The sequence below is a fragment of the Elgaria multicarinata genome, chromosome 9, assembly GCF_023053635.1.
Source record: "Elgaria multicarinata webbii isolate HBS135686 ecotype San Diego chromosome 9, rElgMul1.1.pri, whole genome shotgun sequence".
NCBI classification, from domain to species: domain Eukaryota; kingdom Metazoa; phylum Chordata; class Lepidosauria; order Squamata; family Anguidae; genus Elgaria; species Elgaria multicarinata.
Window position 1 is genome coordinate 87,091,563 of NC_086179.1, and position 26,135 is coordinate 87,117,697.

At 42.4% G+C, this 26,135-nt stretch overlaps 1 protein-coding gene across 4 annotated transcripts in view; it reads right to left on the reverse strand.

Moving 5' to 3' along the window:
- The window catches only part of FRMD4A (FERM domain containing 4A), a 486,837-nt gene that overhangs the window by 14,352 nt on the left and 446,350 nt on the right, over positions 1-26,135 (reverse strand). For all 4 annotated transcript variants that reach the window (XM_063134285.1, XM_063134286.1, XM_063134283.1 and 1 more), the window contains exons 15-20: positions 16,749-16,882; positions 12,789-12,911; positions 6,516-6,744; positions 4,467-4,523; positions 2,805-3,042; positions 236-400 (exon numbers count right to left, since the gene is read on the reverse strand). In XM_063134285.1, coding sequence (XP_062990355.1) covers positions 236-400; positions 2,805-3,042; positions 4,467-4,523; positions 6,516-6,744; positions 12,789-12,911; positions 16,749-16,882 — 946 coding nt within the window. The remainder of the gene's footprint in view (positions 1-235; positions 401-2,804; positions 3,043-4,466; positions 4,524-6,515; positions 6,745-12,788; positions 12,912-16,748; positions 16,883-26,135) is intronic.

Below are 26,135 nucleotides of genomic sequence, written 5' to 3' on the forward strand. Positions count from 1 at the left end.
GTCCAGATCTCACTTCCCTGTTTTAGCCAAGAATCACAGTTTAGCTTGACCAAAGATGGTCTAGAATACAGCAACATGTGAAAACAACTGTAATAACACTCATCCACCAAGTGATTGATTTCTTTCTTCCTCTTGGTGGATTTCTTTCTTCCCCTTGATTTAGCAGCACTTCTTATTTAGACTTCATATGGGGAAGGAAAGCTGATGACATCTTGGAATGGAAAAAAAAACTTACCTAGTAGAATGCACATAATGTGGACTGCGTACCCGTAGATCTGGTGTCGATGGCATGCTGGATTGGGAGTTCCAATGGGGGAGATTCCTAATGGGGCTGTTTTGTAGAGAGTTGCTCCCACCACCCTCCGCACAGCTCCCGGTGCTGGGGAACCGCTTGTGACTGCTGCAAACGAAAGACATAAGAAGAGCCCTGATGCTGGATCAGACCCAGGGTCCATCTAGTCCAGCACTCTGTTCACACAGTGGCCAACCAGCCATCGGCCAGGGATGAACAAGCAGGACACGGTGCAACAGCACCCTCCCACGCATGTTCCCCAGCAACTGGTGCACACAAGCTTACTGCCTCGAATACTGGAGACAGCACACAACCATCAGGGCTAGGAGCCATTGATAGCCTTTGCCTCCAGGAATTTATCCCACCCCCTTTTGAAGCCATCCAGATTGGTGGCCATCACTACATCTTGTGGTAGTGAGTTCCATCATTTAACTCTGCGCTGTGTGAAGAAGTCCTTCCTTTTATTTCATAGAATCATAGAATAGCAGAGTTGGAAGGGGCCTACAAGGCCATCGAGTCCAACCCCCTGCTCAATGCAGGAATCCACCCTAAAGCATCCCTGACAGATGGTTGTCCAGCTGCCTCTTGAATGCCTCTAGTGTGGGAGAGCCCACAACCTCCCTAGGTAGCTGATTCCATTGTCGCACTGCTCTAACAGTCAGGAAGTTTTTCCTGATGTCCAGCCGGAATCTGGCTTCCTTTAACTTGAGCCCGTTATTCCGTGTCCTGCACTCTGGGAGGATCGAGAAGAGATCCTGGCCCTCCTCTGTGTGACAACCTTTTAAGTATTTGAAGACTGCTATCATGTCTCCCCTCAATCTTCTCTTCTCCAGGCTAAACATGCCCAGTTCTTTCAGTCTCTCTTCATAGGGCTTTGTTTCTAGACCTCTGATCATCCTGGTTGCCCTCTTCTGAACACGCTCCAGCTTGTCTGCGTCCTTCTTGAATTGTGGAGCCCAGAACTGGACGCAATACTCTAGATCTGGGCTCCACAATTCAAGAAGGACGCAGACAAGCTGGAGCGTGTTCAGAAGAGGGCAACCAGGATGATCAGAGGTCTAGAAACAAAGCCCTATGAAGAGAGACTGAAAGAACTGGGCATGTTTAGCCTGGAGAAGAGAAGATTGAGGGGAGACATGATAGCAGTCTTCAAATACTTAAAAGGTTGTCACACAGAGGAGGGCCAGGATCTCTTCTTGGTGGGAGATCCAGGGTCCTGGATCTCCCACCAATCAGCTTCATGGGATGACCCCTTTGGGTTCTAGTATTTTGAGACCACATAGCAATTGCTTTTCATCTGGAACTGTTATTTATGCAGGTCAATCTGTTGGGTTCCTCGTAACATATGCGTATTGATGTCTGAGAAACCCATGAACTTCTATGTGTACAATAACAGTACTTCGTATTTATTTCATAAGTAACATCCCAGCAGCCCTCACAGCAATCATGTAAAAACATGCCAGAATTTCTATTCTTCTAGTGTACTCATGGCTTAAGTAGAATTCAAATGGAGTTCCCTGGCTCACAACTCACCTTCTCAGCCATTGCTATACTAACTCTCTGCACAATTACTCTAGATCTCACCTTTCTAACAAAAGTTATAGCTAAAGTTCAGGCACTCCCACATAAAGCAAAAAAAGGAAGTACTGAAAGAGAAAGAGAGCAGTGCATTCTTCCACCAACTTCTTCAAACTACTGTCACTTAGATCAGGGCTGGGAAGGTCTATTTTTCTTTTTCTAGAACCCTGAGATCCACCAACTCGAGCCTGGTGCAAAAGATATACACTAAGAATTGAAAAATTATGAATTTGTTTTGAATACCAGAACATAAAAGTCAACTCCAAACCTTTCTTTACTTCAGTCGAGTGCCCGGGAGGGTTGCTGTTGTTGGGAGTCATAAATCCTTGCCAAACCACTGCAAACTACCCAGAGATCTACCAGTAGATCCAGATTTAGCTTCTCCCCACCCCTGGTTTAAATTATTACAACTTTCAATGCATATTCGGTTGTTGTATGATGTTGCCTAAGCAGCTGTAAATGTCATGCATTTGGTGAATGATATTTTTGTTTTACTATTTGGAAGTGGCAGCTTTACTCAGAACAACTATGTTTGCATTTAGTTGTTGTTTTCTCAGATGTTTTCATCACAGCTACTCCCATAGTTGAAGAATCATAGAATCGTAGAGTTGGAAGGGGCCTCTAAGGCCATCGAGTCCAACCCCCTGCTTCACGCAGGGATCCACCTTAAAGCACACCTGACAGATGAATTGAAGCAAACTTCAAATCGTTTTTTCAAAACAGTGACTAACCTTTTTGGCTGCTGGAACTGCTTCAGAAACTGCAGGGGAAGCCTGGCTACATGTACACGTCCTTTGGACTATGGCCAGTGCCTTAATGCACATCCATGGGATTCGCTGATAAAGCTTTGCTGATAAAACTTTCTATAAATGAGCACTGGGGAAAAAAAACCCGTGACTGCCTTCATGGCAATGGCTAACTTTTCTTAACTCACCTGGAATGGCTGTGTGAGGAGCGTTTCTTGACCTTCTCATAAGGTTCATCCAAGGAGGATTCGCTCCACATCTTGGGCTTGATGGGAGACTTGTCGTAGTCATTCCTGTGATAGTGCATCTGCCTGAGTCCCTCCAGCGACTGGGGAGGGGGCGGCCTGTTATGCAACGGTGGGCGCGGAGGGAGGCCTTTGTGAGGTGACTGCAAAGGGGAGATTGTGCTGGTAACCTGAGAGTCTTCTGACATGGGAAGAAATAAAAGACACTATTGAATTATTGGTTAATATATTCGTCTCACTCATTAATGCCATCAACGTACTTGGAATTTTACAAGATGATGGGGGCCCTGCCCCAAGGAACTTAGGAAAGGAAAGGAACCTCTCGTGCAAAGCACTGAGTCATTACTGACTCTTGGAGGGACGCTAACTTTTGCTGACATTTTCTTGGCAGGCCTTACAGCAGGGTGGTTTGCTGTTGCCTTCCCTGGCTGTTATTACCTTTCCCCCAGCTAACTGGGTACTCATATTACCGACCTCGGGAGGATGGAAGGCTGAGTCGACCCGAGCCGGCTGCCTGAAACCAGCTTCCGCTGGGATCAAACTCAGGCCGTGGGGAGAGTTTCGGCTGCAGAAACTGCTGCTTTACCGCTCTGTGCCACATGAGGTTCCCCAAGGAGCTTACAGATGTAAAAATGTTTTAGTTTACAGCTAAACATTTAACACTGGAGAGGCAATAGTGAAAGGAACAGTGAGTGTGTATATGTTTCTGTGTATCTAAATACACACAATATAAAAATAAAATATGTATAGTCCACTGCACATTTTGGAGTAGCTGCAGTTTCCAAATACTTTTCAAAGGCTCACGTAGAACATGTTTCAGGAATCTAAATGGGAGACGATTAAGGCATTGATCACCGGCCAGATCTAACTTCTCCAGGAAGGTGTGAAGCTGGGCAACGGCACTCCGGAGCACATCAGCCACATGACCCCCTTAGGAGCAATGCTGGAACATTTTTCTGTGCTTGAAGTGGCTGACTTTCCAATGAATTTAAGAAGAGCTGTGCTGGATCAGACCAGAGGACGATCCATTCCCGCATTCTGTTCCCAGAGTGGCCAACCAGATGCTGCCAATGGGAAGCCCACAAGCAGGCTATAAATCTCTTAGCCCCCTCCTCCTCATGTTCCCCAGCATACTGCTTCTGATACCGGAGGAATATACAGCCAATCCACCCACTTCTGGATCTGGCCCTGCCCACTAGCGACATGCAGGGCCCCACAGATTACCATGAGGGGTTACTAACCTCAACAGAAAAAAAAAAATTGATGGTGACAGCTTGAAAGGGACTGTCCTATTTTTCCATCTTGGAAATGTTGTATTAAAATAGAAAAACGAATAAATGGTTCTCCAGGGAGAATACATAAGCCATGGAAGCCTGCTACACTTGCAAAAACAAATTCTAGGAATTTTAGGGCTTGATTTACTGAAGCCTAAGCATATTTGCATCTCATTCATTTCAGTGGAAAAGATAAAAATGCAATGAAATATCTCCCATTGAAACCAATGGTACAAAGTGCTTGGATTCCGTCATTGTTTTGACACATTTTGTTGTTATTGCAGTGACGTATTCACACACACACACACACACACACACACGCTTTACATACCATCTTCTAGAACGAGGGCATCCGAGAGGGAACTATCCTCGCTGGCAATATTTCCATCTGTGAAGTAAAAACACACCCAGGGTCACTGTCTCTGCACAGTTAGAAACTGAAGCTCAACATGGTTTGCATGGTGGAGATCAGCCAACGTAAGAAAAACTCTGCTAGAACTGATGAAGGATCCCTCTAATCTAGCATACTTTTTCCAGTAGTAGCCCAATGCTTCCACGAAGCCTATAAACAGCAGCAGCAGCAGGACATGTAAGCAACAGCAATCTTCCATGGCACTCTGAGGAATAGTGCCCCTGATCTTGGTGATGCCATTTAGCCACCAACTGGCTTATCCTGAATGAATTTGTCTAATCGCTTTTTGAAGCCTTCTAAGCCAGTGGCCACAGTTACATCTTCTTCTTTTTTAAATTCTTTTTTTTATTATGATTGATTTTCAATATTAAAACAACTTTACGAACAATTTTAACACAACTTCATGGGTAAGTATACCAAACCACGGTTACATCTTCTGAGAGCGAATTCCATAAGCGAATTATGCTGTTGTGGAGATGTGCTTTATTTTGCCTTGTTCTCAAGCTACTGCCCACCAATTTATCTGAGTCACCCTGAGTTCTAGTATTATGAGAGAAAGGATGTTGGTTTTCTCTCTATCCACTTTTTCCACACCATTCATGATTTTTCAGGACCCCAACTTACAGTACAATCCTATACACATTTTCTCAGAAGTCAGCTCCACTGAGATGATGATGATGATGATGATGATAATAATAATAATAATAATAATTGTTATCCACCTCTCCCTCTGGATCAAGGTGGGGTATAACACAAATGCAAACTCCACAAAATACATATAATTGATTAAAACATATAAAACGAATGCATCATTAAAAGATCAATAGGACTTACTCTCAGTTAATTGTGTATAGGATTGCAGCCTTAGTTGTCTTTTTCCTAACTAAAAAGCCCCCAAAGTGATTTGTCTTTCCTAATACGGATAATTTTGGACAACCATTACACCTTTTCCAGCTCTAGGTTGTCCTATTTGAGATGCTGCTCCAGATAGCACACAGGATTCCAAATGTGATTGCACTACAGATTTATATATTAAACTGGCCTTTGTATTTTCGGTCTCCTAATTGCTAATATGGAATTTACCTTTTTTTTCACCCACCACTGCCACACACTGGCCTGTTTTGCACAATCGCTGCAGCCCACCGTGTGCTTATTTAAGTTGCAGCTCAATTTTATTTATTTATTTATTTATTACATTTTTATACCGCCCAATAGCTGAAGCTCTCTGGGCGGTTCACGGTTCAAGTCTTCGATAGGGTCCCAAGCCCCCAACCTCAAATCTGGATATAGATCTTCCAGTTGGGGCATGAAGGGTAATGTCCCCTGTGCCCACCTATCAAAGAGTTCTTGAAGTGCCAAAGTTTCACACAAAGTTCACATTAGTAAGCTTCTGGAAATCTTTGTAAGACCATTTCAAGAAGTGATTTCCCCACCACTTCCTTAAGGACCAATACCCTTCTACTGGCCCCTGGCAATCCACCAATCCCCACTAATGGACTCCCAACCAGTGTCATAGTGGAATCAGGGTTCACAGGGTAGAAGCATCAGGACGTTTTGATGAGCAGGGCTGAGGACGCCATCTGCCAACGCCCCTCAAACTCCCTTCTCCGAGTTTAGCTTAAATCCTTGCAGTAGCTGACCGGAGCTGGGGGATGAATTTGCCAGTAACAATATATTGTTGCAAGCTATCCCAGTTATAATGCAAAGAATTTGTGGGGAGCCTTGATCTTGACTGGGCAATTAAGGCTAATTAGTTTTATAAAAGATCTGCTCCAGGTGGAGATGAAAACTGCAAGAACTGGTTTGCTGCTAGAGATCTGCACTTTTAGCCTCTCCTTGGGATCGTGGCTAGAGGGACTGTCATGAGGAGTGCCTGCACTTCAAAATGTACCACTACTGCACTGCCCCCAATCAATCATTAGGCCATCAATGAGATATCAGTATTATAATGTTTCATTCCCAATTTACCATCTATGATCAAGGAGGCTCTTTGTGTTGGCTTCTTTCCAGATTTGATACGGTACTCATTGATGGCATTTTCAATCTCCTGAAGTTTCTTCAATGCATTAAGGTAGGAGGTTTTCCTTTGCTTCTTCAACTTCTTGCTGACATTGGGGTCACTGGCGAGGCGTCGAGCAGCTTCGGTGATTTGTGACTGAATTGCAAATTCTCTCTCCAAGCGTTCCAGCTCAGCTTCCTGTCCAAGAAGAAATGTTTTGGCTGTCAGTGCGTTAGCTGTATAGGACAGTCTGCAATTCTGTAGTTGCAAAATAGAATTACTCCACCGACAGCATATCAGCTCACTGGCAAAGGTGGCTAGTGTAGGGTGACCATATGGAAAGGAGGACAGGACTCCTGTATCTTTAACAGTTGTATAGAAAAGGGAATTTCAGCAGGTGTCATTTGAATGCATGCAGCACCTGTTGACATACCCTCTTCGTCACAACAGTTAACGCTGCAAGAGCCCTGCCCTCTTTTGTATCTGGTCAGACCAGGGCTCCTGCAGCTTTAACTGTTGTGACGAAGAGGGAATGTCACCAGGTGCTGCATGTATACAAATGACACCTGCTGAAATTCCCTTTTCAATGCAACTATTAAAGATACAAGAGCCCTGTCCTCCTTTTCATATGGTCACCCTAGGCTAGTGTCTACTAGAGAAGCTTACTGCAGTTTATAACAGAGCAGGGTTTTTTTTGGGGGGGGGACACACACACACACACACTACATATCACAATGGAACCACTAAAGTAACTACAGCTCTTGTAGCCCAATCTTGTTGATTTCAGTGGAATGAGCACACAAATAAGCAATCAAAAGTTGTGCCAAACATTCAATCTAACCTCTCTATAAAAGAGTGTTGAGGGACTTTCAGTTTTACACTTTGCAATATATATACTACTGAGTGGCATGGGAACTACTTTCCTGTGGGCAGGATCCATAATCCTCCAGAAACTGGCCAAGGCATACGGCTCCTTCATATGGCAGTTTTCACTGCAGTGGCACCCAAGGGAAGGAAGATTATTCACCAACCACGTGAGTCCTCCTAAAATGTTACCGGAGTGATATGGAATTCAACCAGAGAGAAATGGCTGCACATATAAATCTGGTCCATATAAATTGGGCTTTAGAAACCACACCTTTATGATCTTGAGATTCCCGGGTTGTGGTGGTGGTTGTTTTCCATAGCATTTGCTAATTCACAGTCATGATGTCTCAAGTGCTGAATAAAATGTTAAATATTTGAGGACAAACAGTAACAAGCTGGAAGGATAAGCTACATCATAAGATCATGCCCACCAAAGCGGCCTGGCTTTCAAGTATCCACACAAACGTGGAATCTCAAGCAGAGTATGGCATGCCGAGAGATTAAAACAAGTTTCTAGCTTGGAGGGGAATGCCAGGTGCAGATTCACTGACATGGGAGCCACCAGCCTCCAGTGCTTTAATGACACCCCCAAACCCACCCAGCTGTTAAGAATCAAGCCTGTTTCTCTTGAGTTCTATACTTTAGTCACCTACAGTGTGATGGAATATTCGGAGCTGGGTTTTATATATCATATAGAGAGAGATCTATCTCAAATTTAGCAGTGCACGCATTCACAAAAGAAGCTGAAGCTGTTGTGACTTAATCTCCCTTCAAGACAAGATGGCTCTCTGAAGTATTCATTCTGGATATCTTGGCTTAACAATTTCCTTTATTGCCAGCGATGAATCAGCACTACATTAAAACTATAAATACAGTTCTTCTTGCATTCGTACAGATGAAATGGCTGGTGTGGGTGTGTTTTGCTTTGATGATTTCATAAGCTCTGTCAACACTGAATTTATTAAATCAGCATTCACAATGCATTTTAAGAATCAGATCCTGATCTGCCTCCCCTCCCACTTCTGCCAACCTTCATGGAAAATATCCACAACAGTCAGTGAAGGCAGAGGATTAAAGACGTAGTTAAAGCATGGGTAAAAAAGAATGCATTTGATCTCTGAATTTTTTTAATGGCAGAGCTCTACAGATAAAGCTCATACTGAATGTCTAAAGAGACGCTGCCGGTTTCAAATACATTTGTTTTAGCTTTGGTTCACATAGTAGAGCCATTGCACACATAAAAGTACAAGATGGATTTGCTGGGCTATCAACAGAAGCTGCAACCAATTGTGGTCCCCTGAGAAGTGTATGGCCCTGTTTGGATGTAACAGCAGTGTCCGGCAGCTAGTCAAGGGTTAATTAACCCACAAATTGTAAGGAAACAAATAGTGTGTGAGCCACTTTGTTTCCATTAACAGCCCTTGACTGCCGCATACAAGGGTTGTTTCCATGGCATCCAAATAGGGACACTTGGAGTTGTTTGTGGGTTAAACAATCCCAAGTTAACCCATGGTTTGTCCTTGGGTTAATTTGGGATTGTTTAATCTACAAACTACCCCTTGTGCCCCTATTTGGATGCCACGGAAACAACCCTTGTATGTGGCAGTCAAGGGCTGTTAATGGAAACAGGACTCGTCTCTGGGCCCATCTGTGCAGCACACATGTTTGTCATTCATTCTTTATAGGTTTAGGTATACACTTAAAAAAATAGGGTCAGACTAAATTGGAGAACATAGAAAATAACCCAGTGGAACAAAGAGACAAAGCCTCAGGATGTTGAAAAAATATGTTTTATTCCTTGAAGTAGCCCAACATGTTTTGCAGGACTTATCTTGGAGACATCTTTTTCAGAGATCTCTGCAGGCATTTTTTTTAAATATAAATATTGACCCTTTAATACAGGGCCAAAACATATTGGGCTACTTCAAGGAAAACATGTATTTACATTTGTTCAACGTCTCTTCATTCCATTCTGTACACGTAAAAAAGAACTTAGACGGGCAACTAAAAACGTAACGTGTGAAGTAGTCCTTCCAATCAAAGGACACAGAGGTACAACTTTCTTCTCCCTGACCAGTAGGGAAAGCAATTAGTATCGCTTACCACTGAGGGAAATGTCTGGTTATTTCTTATATCCACCTAAAAAAAATTATCCACACGTTTTAACCAAATATTTGAATGCTTAAAATGTATGCTTTCACTACAACTGAAAGCTCCTTTCTTGGTTCCCATGAGTTGTAGAGTGAAATGCCCTAGGATAGTTCTACCAGCATACTATCAACAGCCTTACAAAACTATAACTCCCAAGGTGACCTGGAGGAAACCATCACAATTAAACCAACTTGAAACTGTTTAAACTAGCTGTGCACTACTGAGTAAGAGCTCATTACGGTGATTCACCTTTCAGTAGTTTAAAATGAACATTTGAGGTCACATCTAACGACGACTAAAATAGTCATGATAATGTACAATTATTTCAGTGGTTTTATATGTGAAGAACATGTCTATCCAGTGTAGGAATGGGAGAACCACTGATTTTTGCGCTTGCCTGTCATTTTCAGCCTTTTTTGTGTGTGCTCAAGACAGAGAAAGTGCACATTTCAAACAGGAAAACTTGAACATTTCTCTGCATATTTTTTCTAAAGAGCGCACTTCCCCCATCCTAAACATTTGTATTTTTTTGAAAACTGCACATTTCAAAGTGCACTTTAAAAACTATACATGATGCATTTTTTCAAATGCTATTGCAAATTTGAGAATTTGTAAACATTACTTGAAAAAAGCACTCCTGCTTGGGTTTGCATTCAGGTTTGCGAACAGGACATGTCTGCATGATTTTCAAAGAGAAATAAAATTCTCGTACACCCCTAATCTAGTGTCATTCACTGGGAAATTCCTTTTGGCACAAGATATTCCATATCCCACTCTAAAAGAATGCATGTTTTTTCCAAGTCACTAGTCTACACAGATGCTTTATCGTCACAGATTTAAAAGCCAATATAGTGTGGTGGACAGAGTATTGGCCTTTGACTAGGGAGACCCGAGTTCAAATCTCTGGTCAGCTATGAAGCATGCTGGGAAGTATTTATCTTCTCAGGAGTATTTACCTACTTCATAGGATTCTTGGGATGATGAAATAACAAAATCCCCTGTACACTATCCCAAGTTCCTTAGAAGAGGGATGCAAATGTGATAGACAGTTAACATCCTAATTAATATGTAGAATAGTGTGGTGTGGTAGGTAGCCATACATACAAGAAGTTACTTTGATTAAACTGCCATCTTTGAGATTCAGCATTAATCTTTGAGATACAATAATAACGGTCTACTTTCCAGCTTTGATTCATGAATGAAGGATGACTGAAAGCACTTTCCAAGCGACAAATGTGATTAAGAATTGAGTAGAATTCCTCCTGTCCTATTGATCTGTCAAGGGCAATATCTGAAGAGTTTTGTGTTTGTTTGTTTATTTATTTTACACATATGGAAATTCTAACAGAAAGAGGGTTTTTTTTGAAAAAGCCACACAACTGGTATTAAGAAATATTCTACTAAAATGCACCGTCCTTCAGAGGTAACTCTGCTTATATAATATTGTACTTAGCGGTGCCTTTAGTACGTTCTTCTAGACCTATGAGCTATTTCCTAGTATTGGTTGAAGTCCACTCCTCTGCCCTTGCTTTCTAAACCACCCAATCACACTATATTCTTTTAGTCGCCGGGTGAAGACCTTTTTATTCTCTCAGTATTTTAACAGCCTATAAATTAATTTAAATTTTGCTGTTTTAAATTTGTATTTCTGCACTGCTGCTGATTTTATCCTGGTTGTGCTCTTATATTGTATTTTATATCATGGTTTTATACTGCTGGTTTTATACTGTGGATGGTTTTAATTTTTGTGAACTGCCCAGAGAGCTTCGGCTATTGGGCGGTATAGGAAAGCAACGAATAAATAAATAAATAAATAAAATAAAGGCGATGTACAAAAAAATAACAAAATTGTAATCTTTATATATACACATACATATATACATGTGTTCTTGTGTGTGTGTGTGTGTGTGTGTGTGCATGCATGCACGCGCACACACACAGAGTGCCTCAAGTCAAGTAAGCCTTTGACGATGACGCCTTTCTATACATTCCAGCCCTGCCTTTCTGCTGCTGTGGCAGGGTTGTTTTCATAGCCACGGTTCAGTGTACTGACACAAGGAAGAGGCTGAAGAATAAGCACACCCTGATTAACTTAGATAAACAGAAATCAATCTTTTTATAGAGCCTGATTGGGTTGGGATGATGCTTTCATTGTTTAGGAAGGGAAGGGAGGGTACAATGCCTTTGGTTTGCAATCATGGGTAAAAGTCAGAAGGAATGATACCCATGCTACTTAGCAGAGTGCAGAATAAACCATGCTTGCCCATTTTTCTTTATTTTTGTCATCGTTAAGCAAAGCAGAAAATACTGTGACCTGAGAACATTCAATATAACGCCAAATCTAATAGCAGTCCTCAAAGATGACAGATTGGGGCTGATAGTTGTTGTATGCCAACATATCTGGAGGATCACAAGTTCCCCATCCCTGCAGTAGAGTGCAGTGGACAGAATCTGTCTGCGGAGACCTGGGTTCAAATCACTGCTCAGCTATGAAGCTTCTTGGGCCAGTCACTGTCTTTTAGTTGGGTCTACACTGCAGGATTCTTTGAGGATGAAATGAAATAATCTCATTTATGCTGTACTAGCTCAGTGGGAAAAGGCTGGGATATTAATATGACTGATAAATAAAATTTGGAATGGACCAACCTAAATGTACTCAGTCCATCAGAAACATAAATGAGAATCCATAAACAAAATGGCAGACTGCAGACTTCTGGATGTGCATGTACTGAACGTTTTGCATGAATATAGGTAATTCCAGAAACAAAAATACAAACGAAAAGACTGAGGGGCAGTTCAGAAGTCCATTTTTAGCTGCTATGCTTTTATGACCCACTGCCGCTCCCCACAAAGCTAGTTCTGTCTGTTCTAGGCAGTCTGATTTGGAACAATCAAGTAATTATGAGATACCAAGGCCAAACATGATAGAAAGAGAGCTACTGCATCACATTTTACAATTTTCACATGAATTTTTTTATCACATGTCCAATAAGCAAGCGGATGTTTGCAATGTGTCCCAGGAATATCGAGACATCGAAATAATCTAAGATTGCCTTGCAATACAAATACCAAAATTCCTATTCAGCTAGCTGGACTGGTATCAAATTAAAAAGGGAGGATAATTTCAATCAGTGATCAGTTTCCAGATCCTGGCACAAACTGAATGTTGGTGATCAACACTGCAACAGAGACACAGGAAGACTGGATCTAAAAGCAATCCTTACCTCTCCTTTTGGGAGTATTTTCTGTTCATCCAGTTTAAAGGAAGTACCTATTCTTCTTCGTACAATTGGGGGCTCTTCTCCTGGGTCGAGGGGATATTCTCTTGGCAATTTTCCTGTAAGCTCCTGAAAACATATGTAAAACACTGGCGATTAGCTGTGTGTGAATGTGCACATGTACCAAGGAGATCTTATCTAGGTAAGCAACACCAGCTCCCTCCCTCCCCCTAATTCTATATAAATAAACAATTGAACAATTTTAATTTCTTGTTTCTAATCTTCTTTTTACTGTTTTATTCTTATGCACACTGCTCCGGAATCTATTTTAGATATGGAACGGTATGTAAATATTGTAAATAAATAAATACACCATCATGATAGCAAAGGGTGGGTGCTGCAGATAAATGGAGCACCCCTAGAGTGACCCACTGACTGACTCCTTGGTTGAGAAAGGATTGTACCTCGAATATTTTGAATATTTCAAATAATGTATTTTTGTATTTCTTTATTTACAGTCAACAGACCAATATAAAACAAGAAGATACACCATTATATAAAACAATACAGAGTAGGGATAAAAAAGAAGGAGTGTTACAAAATCACTAAAGATACTAGATTGTTATTTGTTGGTTTCTGAAAAGGGAACAGAATTGGGTTATTGGGGCCTAGCATAGTGAAAAAGGGAGGGATATATAGATATTAAAATTGCTAATCTGTGGATTTAAACGCAATCAACATCCATAAGCGATCTGGTGTGGATGGCCAAATTCAGGAATTTGGCCACCTGCTCAGTGGTAGATTTACTGGAGCCCTGAAGTAGACTAATCAGGAGTGACTCAGGGGATCGTCCAGGGAGACGTTGCATAATAGGACATAATAGGTCTTTTCTTGCCTGTTGGTAAAAATTGCAATGGAAGAGCACATGCAGAATGGATTCCACCTCGATGTTATTACATGGGCAGTATCTGTTTTTGGATGGAATTTTCTTATATCTGCCCTCCAGCAACTTGGAGGGGAGGACGTTAAATCTTGCTAGGGTGAATGCTTTCCTGTATTTGGGAATGGTTAACCAACCCAGATATGGCATTCCATCTTTGCAAGAAGGGACTAGGAATTCAAATAATGTGTGTTGCTATATGTGAGCAATTCTGTATTTTGTAATGGTCTTTGTGCTACAAACAAATAAACTATTCATTCATGTCATTCAATAAATAAATACCTTCAAAACTGAACCCCTTTCAAGCAGGACAGACTCCAATTTAAAGCAAACAAAAATCAACCAATTTTAAGGTTGTAATTAAATAATTAATTCATTAATCTGGAAGCCAATCAATTTAATTACTGCTTTGGGGGCTCATTTTTTTGTTCACAAAGACTCTGATTTGCCTGTTGTTTTCTAAAGAACCAACAGCACACTGGGCTACTACACTCACCCCATAAGATGAGTCGTGTGTTAGCTGCTTGGCTCCTGTAATTTAAGCTGAACTAATAAGTAACTGGAGCCTTCAGAAATCTGATGCCACTGTTTCAAATGGTGAGGGGCCAGGCTTCGTTTGGCTACCCCAAGGCTTTTAATTCATTTCCTTCTCTCAGTCTGCCAGCCTCATTATAAGCCAGCAATTCCCACAGGAAAATAAACAAACAGTGATTTATGGGAGACTGAAGAGGGAGGTTTAGAATACAACTAGAAAAAAGGCAACTGAACTTTTTTGCATGTTATGCAGGCGATTTCAGCACAGCTATGTAGGCATGGACATGTGGGACTTGACCTGACCTCATAACCCTTCCTCACATAGGCAAACTACCAAACTCAACTGTTGTTTATCATGTGAGAAAGAAATGCTCCAATAAGGTTCAGCAGCTCAAGTATTTCCTTTCATATCCTTTGTTGAAAGAACTGTTTCCCATTGCTTGTACAGTCTTGAGGAAGAATACAATGGCACATTTTTAAATAGCAAATAGAATGCTTTAAGTTTACAGGAGTGCAAAACGTTGCACCGAATGGGGAATTCAGCTTCCATTTGAAAAAGGCAGGTTTTTAGCCCTCAACGCTGCAAAGATGTGCGCTATAATGCGTGGGCAATACCTGAGTGGTTTGACAAGATTTCTAAAGGTTATGAGCGGGGTTTCTGGCCAGCTTCCTGCCCCTGCCAAGGACTCCCAAAACAAAAAATATGCAAAATAGACAAATTAGCCCAATATATCTAATTTGCATAATTTATGGAAATCACTGAATTCAGCTGATTTTGAAGTATGGTTTGGATTAGGTGGGCAGGTATATTCTTTTTAAAAAAAGACTGAATACATAAAGCCCAGGTAACAAGCATGCCAAATTAAAACGTAACTATTTCCCATGTATTGGCCTCAGCATTTCTTTTTGGTCCGTTACTATCAACGGCGGTGCTGGGGGATGGGCGATCCAAGCAGAACTTTCCTATTCACAGCTGCTGCTATTTATGATGTCTTGAGGCAAAGCACAAGCGTGGCAACCACCTTGCCATTTCACAAATCAAAACGGATTTACGTTCACGCAACAGCAAGTTGTGTGATGGGGTGAGTGGGTGGGATTGCTTTTGTTTTAAAACAGACGAACATAAAGAAACCTCTATAGGACTCTCTGCCTTCCTCTTTTTCTTGAAGAGTCAATGGGAGTAATTTTAATCAACAATGTCACCAATAGTTCCATTTCAGCCAGGGTTCATGCCTTGTTTTTGGCAATGAAACACCCTTGGTTGCCCTGTGAGATGACCTCTGTCAGGAGATAGGGAACAGCGATCTTTCTGATTCTCTTGGACCTCTTAGTGGCTTTCACTACCATCGATTGTAGTATGCTTTGTCTAAACTGAGTGATTTCCCCTCTTAATTTTTTTTCTAAAGTATTTGTGAACCGCCCAGAGAGCTTCGGCTATTGGGCGGTATAAAAATGTAATAAATAAATAAATAAATTTAATGGCCTGGTTCAGACAACACACTAAACCATGCTGCTTAACCACAAAATGGTTAAGGGAATGCATGCATTCCCTTAACCATTTTGTGGTTAAGCAGCATGGTTTAGCGTGTTGTCTGAACCAGGCCTATACTTCCATAAACCCCGGGGGTTCCCCCAAAGGCCTGCTAATAGCCTGCCTATTGTGCAAGGCTGGTTCTGTTTTGGTTACATAAGCAACAACAACCTGGGCACCAGAAAAGAGAGGGAATTATGGCAACTACGCATGTACTTTGAATAGATCGTCTGTGGTGGAACCAGACACTTGGTGGGAAATCATGTACAACAAATACATTCTAATTGTCCAATCAGGATAAAACTGTTGGGAAGTCACTATAATTTCGAAGAAGGGAGACATGTTGGGTCAGATAAGGAAACAAAGAAAATGTGCAAATTCAGATTTGAAATTTATTTTAATTTCCTTGAAATATTCACAATCCAGTTGTACAATTTGACAGTTTAGTGACAAATGGTTCTAATATTGTCTTACATATTCAGATTTTTTTTTACTGATTTCAGCGGGAATTATGGATGTTCAGGGGATTACTCAGGGTTGGATCCAGGATCTACCTTCCACTGATAGTCACTGCCCAATTTTCAGGGAAGCGCCTTCCTGCCTCCACTGCAGCTCACCCCCTTCAGCAGGGTCCCTCTGTCTGTCTATCTATCTATTTATTTATTGCATTTGTATACCGCCCCATAGCCAAAGCTCTCTGGGCGATTCACATGTCTAGCATTTTCAAGGGGCTGCGGTGGGGAGGAGGGTTAGGGGAAGTCTGCCTCCTCTAGCCCAATTGCACATGCCTAAGTCTGGATTCAATCCTAAGCCTTTCACTTGCAAAACTGAGACTCCGTAAAATGGTACCCTTCTACTTTATTGCTCTTTAGAAACAACACAGAGCAAGAAATCTCTGCTTTCTTGCTCTTTAGAAACAACACAGAACTTCCCAAGGATTATATAAATCTCTGCCACCTACCGCTTCTCGGAGACACAGCTTCTTTAGCTCCTCCAAGCGCTGGCGTAGCGTCTCCTCCAGCGCATCTTGCCTGGATTTCAAGGCAGCCAGCATGTCTTTCTTGGCCGACTGGGAGCTGTCTGATTCTTGGGAACCTGTCAATAAACCATGACAGCATTAGGCCAGCTGATATTTGAGCACACATCTGCAGCAGTAAGGATCTGAGCTCTTGAAAAAGGACCCAGGCAATGAAAATAAACAGGTGTTGCACTGGATGGCTGTGCTCGTTTGTAACACATTCTCAATGCTTCGACTAACAGGAGGAGGTTATACGTGGCATTTAAATTCATTCAGATAAATAAAGTGACTCAGATCAAGCCATTAACATTTCCTGCACCATTAGACATTTGCAAAGTCAGGGGCACTCATGCAACAGGTCACGGTTCTTGGCTAAGGCGCCGCTTTTGCACTAGCTCCCACCAGGTGATCCTTCAAGCAGCTTTACTTTGTCCATGCTCTCCTGTTACGTCCCATATAAGCACCAAGCACTTTTATCCACTTTTGTCTGGCAGATGATCGAACAAACCATGGGTTGTTTTCTCAATTCCTGGTTTGTTTGTTTTGTTTCTCCTTTGTCTGATCCTTCCCTGTATTCCAAATGCCTCTGTGGAGCTGTAGTACTGGCATGTAGAGTGGCTGTCTTTTTCACCACTCTTGCCTGCTGCCTCTGTAGGGTGGTGAAATAACCCAGAGTTGTTGGTTCTCACATATCAGCAGCATGGTATAAACAATTCAGAGTTTACAACCTAACAGCAAATCATGGGTTCTCTTTCTGGCTCATTCATAGGTGATTAGCATGACTGGGTTCACACATCAGGACTACCAAGAATTCAACAATTCACGGCTTGGGACCACAATGCCTGATGGAACGCCTCTCCCGACGTGAATATACCCGGTCACTACGTTCAACGTCTAAGGTCCTCCTCCGGGTGCCTACTCCAAGAGAGGCTCGGAGTGTGGCAATGAGGGACAGGGCCTTTTCGGTGGTGGCCCCCAGACTATGGAATGATCTCCCTGACGAGGCTCGCCTGGCGCCAACGCTGCTATCTTTCCAGCGCCAGGTTAAGATTTTCCTCTTTGCCCAGGCATATGGTGACACATCTTAATCACCCACATGTTTAGTTTTTTAACAGTTTTTAATGCTTTATGTGTGTATGTTCTGTGTTTTAGGATTTTAAATTTTGTATACTTGTTTTAATCTTAATTTTAGAATTTCTGTAAACCACCCAGAGAGCCCTGGCTAGGGGAGCGGTATATAAGTGCAATAAATAAATAAATAAATAAATAAATAAAATAAATAACCCATGAATTAAATAAACCATGGGTTAGCATTATGTGTGAACTAGGCCACTGTCTTCCTGCCTGTAAGCTGATGATCAGGAAGGGTCACTGCCATATGGTTCTGCTGCTATAATTTGTTGTTACCGTTTGCACAACTTCTGCATCCCCCACGCGCCACATTCAGAAGGTGCTCATTTTCTCAATATGACTAAACTTTAGGAGGGACATGTGCTCCCTAAAAATAGAGAGATAACGTATGAGGCATTTCAAATTAAGACATCCACCCAATTTGACAGCCACTTAATGATCTTAAAGTAATTAGAACCACACTGCTATTCACACATTGAGATGTACACAGCTTTCCCAATACAAGTCTGGGGTTTACTAGTGTTGGAAACAGAATTGTGTGAAGCAACCCTGAGATGAATTAAGTTAGAGAAGGGAGGAGGAAGACAGAGGCACGGATAGCAGGTGAAAAATGCATGCCTCTGAGGAACACTGTTGGAGGAAAGAGCCAAAGCACATTGAATGAATGCCCAGAAAGAGGGGAAGGGGGAAATCCCAGCATCAGCTAGCTGACATCATTGGTGTCCAGATGTGCAAACTAGTGTGGCCTGTTTGATGCAGCAGGTTTTTTTGGTTTTTGGTTTCCTACATGCCTAATGCCATAAACAATTAATATCCCAATACAGCTGCTATTCATGCTGTATTCATTTGCCTGGCTGCCAGTGTAAACCTCTCAGCCAAAAGCTGGCCATCCGGAACATTCTCTGAGGAGCCCAGTTTGGGAGTGAAGGTGCACGGTATGTTCCCTCTTGCCAGAAACCAGGCATGATTCACTGCCTCAGGATGTCAGCAAACAACAGAAAGTGACCACAAACAGCCACTATCTCTCAACTCTGACTAACAAATAGGATATCCTTCACAGCAGACAGCCAAGATAAGGGCTTAGGGCCCATCTGGAATTGCTCAGAACAGGATACACACATATATATCCTGAGAGGTGAATGTTCTTCATTAGACTCTTTGCTTGCCTGCCGCCTTGGTGACTGGACAAGTTTGCTATTCATCAAGTGAAATGCTTCCAGTGGAGAGCAACAGGAAGTTCATGTCTATGATGTGGTGATGGGAAAAGACCGCCCACTAGTTAATGCTGAGGAAATACCCGTCTGAATGCCGAAAGCATGTTAAAATGGGAGCTGGTGCGCTCACAAAAATCCTGCAGAAATGGCAACATTTTTACTATGTGGTACCATCACAACTACATAGGTTAGCAACCCTTCTCTTACACAAAACCCAATAACAAGCTTATTTCTACTGAAGTTAGTCACAACAGGATTTGACTATTCAGACAGAACCCAATATATTTCTTTTGTTAACCAGAAACTTTTGGAAGCTCTCTGCCACATTCTTCTCTCCGAAAAGTATAGGAGCTTCCCAATTTGAAGGGCAATGGTACCAGAATTCACCTTTTGTGAAAGGAATGTGGCTGGAGGTATGTGCAAACCTTTCACTATAAAAGCCAAAAAAACACCCACCTGAGTTCATATTACATTTTTAAAACTTCCTTTAGGCCTAGGTGAAAATCCTGTGTTTCAATTTCACATGCTTGATTTGGGCCTCCTGTCTGCCAAATAATGGCTTAAGATCCTGGAGTTGTTGTAAAAAGGGTGGAAGTTAATTCTGGGTTGTAAAGCACTTCAACCCCACCTCTAAACACTCCATTCTCCCCTTCTTGTGGTGGGTGGATGCACAAACAGCAGCGTAGACATTGGATCACAGGTAACTTTCTACGATGGAGTTGGCTCACTCTTGCGTGTGTGAAAGCTCTGGTGCACGCAACACACGTTCCATGCATTCAAGTAGTTGCTGGCTCAGTCCTGTGTTGGGCACTCCTAAAGGCCAAACTACACGTTCTATGGGAGATCCATGACTGGATTTCCTAACATAACATTTTTTTCTCCAAAGTCAGCTGCATTCTCCCCCATAACGCCCAAATTTGGTTTGGCCGTGACACAGGGAAAAGGGAAACCATGCAGGCCGGGAGTGAGCGATTATAGCCCTCCACCTATTTTGGCCTACAACTCTCATCATCCCTTACCATTGGCTGTGCCAGCCAGCAATGAGGAGAGTTACAGTCCAACATCTGGAGGGTCACCAGTTGCCCACTCTTGACATACGTGCATGTATGTCTTCTCCCTCCCCAGCTAATAGCAGCTCCAATAGGACAATTCTGAAGCAGGGCTGTGGCATAAAGGGAAAAGTTTAGGGCTTCCTCTAACTGCATCATGGCCCTGATCCAAATCAGCTCTAACCCTCCCCCCAATTCTGCTGCTTTTTGAAGAAGAAAATTATGTTGGGAGATCAAATCATGGATCTCCCACATAACATCTGAATGAGCCCCTTTAGTAGACCAGCATCAGTTTAACACTGAACTGGCTTGTCTACTAGAAGGAAATAATTTGAGTTTAATTTGAGTTGGTTAACTACCACACAGTGCACCCCCTCTTTTGACCCAATGCAGGAAATAAAAGCAAGCTCCAGGATCACATGGTATAAATGATGAGAAAGATAAACCGGGGGGGAAATGCACAAGATCCATTTTAGCAAGAACATGGAGCAGATTGCCCTGCAAAATCAAAAGGAACAAACCAGAGGGCTATCCTTGTGAAGCAGATAATGGCAGGAATAACTCAAGAGCCCATTGTAGGATTGTGGAATGTTATCAAGCAGCTATCCAAAAAGCTTCTATTGGTCCTCAGCTTTGAAAGTCCAGACTCTGAATATGGACCAAGACTTAAGCTTGGCTAAAGGTGATGACAAAACAAAATCTAAGAAGTGCAGAACAGTGATGAGAATACATGTAGGCTTCACTCCAGTCCTTATTGTAAGCTTGTTCACAGTACTTCTGCCAAGCGCTTGCCTTGTTTTGAAGATAATTAATGCTTTATCCCAGTAACAATGTCTTATTGTTGCAATGGATTGATACAATCTGTGTCTCTAGACAATGAACAATGACTGAGAGGCTCTTGCAAACATATAAACTATAAATGCAGAAAGGTGGCCGAAACCATGAGGGACGGGGGCTGGGGGAGGAGGACGGGGCTTCCAGAAGTCTCTTTCAACCTTCTTATTTCATGTTTGGGTTTTGCCTTGTTTGCATTTTGAGTTTCTACTCCTTGAACTTCCTTCCCCGCTACTACTGAGTTATCTTATTCCAAATGTTCGATTCTAACAAAGGTCAAAGTATATCCTGTTGCTCGGTTTTTGTTGTTGTTGTTGTTGTTGTTGTTAATGCCCCATGAAGATATAAATGCTCATGGGTTCTTGTTGGGTTTGCAGGCGGGCGGGGCGGGTGGGTTCATCCCAGCCCCCAACCCCACTCCTTTTTTCTTATTAAAATTTTAATAGATTTATTATGAATATAAACAGACATAACCCACTCAATAGTGACACATTTTAAATAGTGTGCTTCAAGAATAAGCAGCCCAAATCAGTAAGCAACAAAGTAACATTGTTACTTCAGCTCTTCTTCTTAAGAAAATAGCCTCATAAAGTTGAGCATTCTATGAACACGCATTAAACAAGTGTTCCACAAAGTCCAGAGTTAGACGTTATCAAAGGTGCATACTAGTTGTTGAAAATTACACCCCTGCATCTCTGCCTTCTCTCTGCTCCTGTAATACAAAACATGTGACGTGACATCATTGTGGTCTGGGTTCTCTTACCCCACAAGTGGCAGACCTGGGGCTCATCTACACCAGGCAGGATATTACACTCTGAAAGTGGTATATAAAAGGCAAGAGCCACACTACTGATTTATAGTGGTAGTGAAGTGCACTGACAACTGTTGGAGCCCATGACACATCTTCACCAAGCAGGATATAACACTCTGAAAGTGGTATGAAAGCAGTATATGGTATGTGTCATGGGCCCCAACAGTTGTCAGTGCACTTCAATATCTCTATACAGCAGTAGTGTGGCTCCTGCCTTTCATATACCACTTTCATACCGGAATATCTTGCTTGGTGTAGATGAGCCCCTGGTTCGCACATAACAGCAACAAATCATAGGTTAATTAACCCACAATTTGCTGTGCTGCATGCCAGGTCAGGGGTTGCTACATGATGCCCAACCCTGAACACGATAGGTTAATTGTAGGTTAAGCAATTAGTAGTTAAATTAAATACAGGATGCTTAACCCACATTTAACTTATAGTGGCTCGGTTTAGATGTCACCCAGCAATATTCAAAAAGGCTGCAAATCATTTTTTTTCCTCCTTAGGCTTTACTAGGTCTTTACTTCCATTAAACAAGTTGTTGATCTGGGATGTCATCATCAATAAAATCTAGGTCAGCAAGAATTGCCAGTCTCACCAATAAAACCTACTGTGTTCATTATGGCACATCCATGGAATGTGTATTCCCAGCAATACTCCTCCTCACTAAACTGAATACAGTGTGTGTGTGTGTGTGTGTGTGTGTGTGTGTGTGTGTGTGTGTAACTCCAAACAAAGGATGTGACGAATCAGGTTAATTCAAGCGGATAAACTGTGTTCAAAAGCCAATGTAGAGAGTTCTCTTCCTACTTCCCACCAGCATGGGATGAGAAACGACAGACTAAGAATTCCTTGCGCTTCCTCTCATTGCACGCCTGCTGCCTGGGGCGTCTGGAGCACAAACAACTGGAGCACAAACATAACTTGCCAAGGAGAGATGCACAACTCTTCATTTCATGTTAACGTAAAAAAAAACCCCACGTAAAGAGGAAACACAAATCGCTTTGCACTTCTTTCTTTTCCTTCCTCTGTATGTATGCAAAGCCAGCCACAGTTAGAGTAGATTCTCAATTTACTTGTATGGTCCAACTATAAAAAATAACATCCAGGTTTGAATGGCAAAGTATATATATGCTGCATGTGAATTTCCTGAGGGTATTTAAACATGGAAATGGCAGTTCTGAAAGGATCAGGCTCCTGCTTTTGTATTTAATGATGGGAGACTCAGAGCGTCATCAGATGAGTGTTTTATAGCACACTCGTTACTGGCCACTTACGGATGTTTGTGGGTCATTTTGACGATGCCGTCCACCTCCCATACGTCTCCCGCTCCTTCTGGTCCTTTTTCCGTGAAAAAATAAGACCCAGAAAATCTGTCTTTTTTGGTTTGAAGTGAAACGTGCTGCCATTTCCTGCTGTGTGCAAGGAAGCAGCAGGAAAGAAAATGCCCACTGAATGGGCTGCGTGGTCTTTACCTTCCTCTTTCTTCAGCGTTTGAAGAAAGAGGAAACTGCTCGTCCCTATTGTGGGACAGAAGCACGACACAAAGCAACGGGAGGGAAACGCGATACCCCACCCCCATCTGAAGAAGCTGTCCGCCATAAATGTGCATGTACCACTTCCTTGCCTTGTTGTAGTTGTTCAAGCCATCAAACTCCGGGAAGCATAATAAATCTTAAAACTATCTGGGAAATCTACCCATCAGCCCACACCTCCGCTCAAACCAAAAGCGAGTCCCAGATGACAAAACCCACACTCTGAGCTCTGACCTGAGCTAATGTTAGGATACAAGAAGACATGCTGCCAACAGACCTATGTCATCAAAAAAAAAACACAATGCCTGAACGGTTGGGTAATTTCAAGTGGAAAAGTGGCAGTCGGCTGGATCGTGTGGAACCTTCCATTGACCACCACTTTCTTCCCCTGCAGTCTTGCCACAATCTGCTTTTTTTTTTCCTTCTTAGAAATAAGCCCAGCTAGGACAAAAATGGCTTGGAGCTGAGGAACTGCTAGTGAGAAAAGAAGTAAGCAGGGGAAAGGGCCAGTACCCCACTCCTGCTCCCCCCCGCCGCCGCTTCTTCTTCTTCTTCTTCTTCTTCTTCTTCTTCTTCTTCTTCTTCTTCTTCTTCTTTTGAAAACCACTCCCAATTTACAAGGGCTTGGCAGCAGCATGGGTTTGAAAACGCAGGGGTGCCATCATCAAACGCAGGGGTGCCATCATAGTTCTGCCCAAAGAGGCAGATTTAATGGATTCATGCAAAAAAGAAAGAAAGAAAGAAAAAGCAACAGTGACAGCAGGCATGTGACTTTTACAGATGCAAGAATGTTGGCCACGAGCACAAGAATCCCTGAAGGACACACCGAGCATTTCCTGGGTTTCACTTATCTTGTTTAAACAGTCAGTGGAAGAGAAGCCAAAGCAAACAAACAAGCAAACAAAAAAACCATCAGCCCAAGACCGAACCAGAAGCCGTACAGCCACTGCTACTCTAGCAAATGATCCTGTGAAGAAACACTGGATGGTTTGTGGGTTGCCCTCAGGGGCACAAGGAAGAGAAAGGCATCGCTGTTCACGTGCTGGAGAACAGAACTAACACGGGGGCTCTTATGTGTATATATTTTTAATCAAGTTGAATTTTCTGCCAAACCTTTCCAACACAAAGGCAGTGTGGATTTTCAAACAATGCAAGGATAAAACTCAGCTTCACTGATCCTAGATGGTAAACACAAATTCCATTTGAGAGCCTGTGTGTTCCCAGTGGGTACATTTCCTCTGTAATTTGAAGCAGATGGCAGTCCATGGTTGCATTTTTCGACTGTTGCAGATTTTTCACACGGCCACGTAATGTCTCTCTCTCTCTCTCTCACACACACACACAGAGTAATATAGTACTACTTTCCACTTGTGGAACATCTTCATTTGAGAATATAAAAGAATCATGTCCCACAGAATTGTCTTCAGAAATACAACCAAATACAACCAGAAATACAACCAAATACAACCTTTCACCAGTGAAAAGAAAATGGACTTGGCACTCTGCAGGCCCTATGTTGCAAACTGGACCCCCTGCCACTGTGGTGTAGTGGTGAGAGTGCTGGACTAGGACTGGGGAGGCCCAGGTTCTCATCCCCATTCTGCCATGAAGCTCGCTGGCTTGCTTTGGACCACTAACTCTCAGCCTAACCTATCTCACAGGGTTGTTGAGAGGAAAAAATAGAGAGGAGGACGCCGTACGTATGCCGCCATGGGCTCCTTGGAGGAAAGGTGGGATATAAATGCAACAAACAAACCTTTGTTCATGAAGGCCAGCACTGAACGGCTGAGGACAGAACGAGTTGCAATGAAGAACGTGAGTTGCAAGCAATAACGGCAAGGCTTTGTCTACTTCCTCCTCCTCCTCTATCCAGTACTTTATACTAACCGAAGAAGCATGTGGCATGACATCATCACCTTGTATGTTCCTGCCACACAACTTCACGCAGCAGCTAATTATGTTGTCTTTGGGGGCAGCCCCATATCTAGACTTCTGCTGGCTGCAACTGCCATTCCCTTCTTGAGAAAGGGCCAACAGTTGGAAAATGGGAGTTTTATGTCTTGCAACCAACATTTCCTTTTTGGAGAAGCAGAGCTTCAAGTGCACCCAAACAGTGACAGGTGTTCTGTCCTTGTCAACTGGTTTTCCAGCCAGTTTCCAGAACTGAGACCACTTTGGTAGATTTAATACCTGACTTTTGCTTCACCTTAGATTGAACCTATTCTAAGATTTCTCTATTCGTGCAGGCATTTAATAATCCAGGAACAAGTATGGAGTCATTATGGCCCTGCTCTATCTGTAGTCAACATGCAACCAGTCTTACACAATGTAGTGGCTCTAGTAGGGAATGGACGTTCTCATCCACATAAAATCATGACTCCAATCAATTAATCGGGGCACACAACGTGGATGAACATATGCTTCCAAATACACACATGCATAAGGTGGGCAAGAAAATGCCTGCTTCCATGCACAGATCTTCCTTGCTGGATTGCGGGGACATATATGTTCAAAAAGGATTTTAATGGGGCTTTTCCTTTGTTAATCACTGATATTTTAATGAGAGGTAAATATTGAAATATACCGATATACAAATAATTCTAAGGCGTATAATATCAGCAATACATAGAAAGTGGGAGTATTATCTGAGAGTAGTTTCTGTTGCTCTGAGGAGTCACACAGGGCAAGGCTGGGCCATTGTGATTCTTCACTTTTGGCGGGCATTCTTCAATAGTTTAACTTGTGCTATTCAA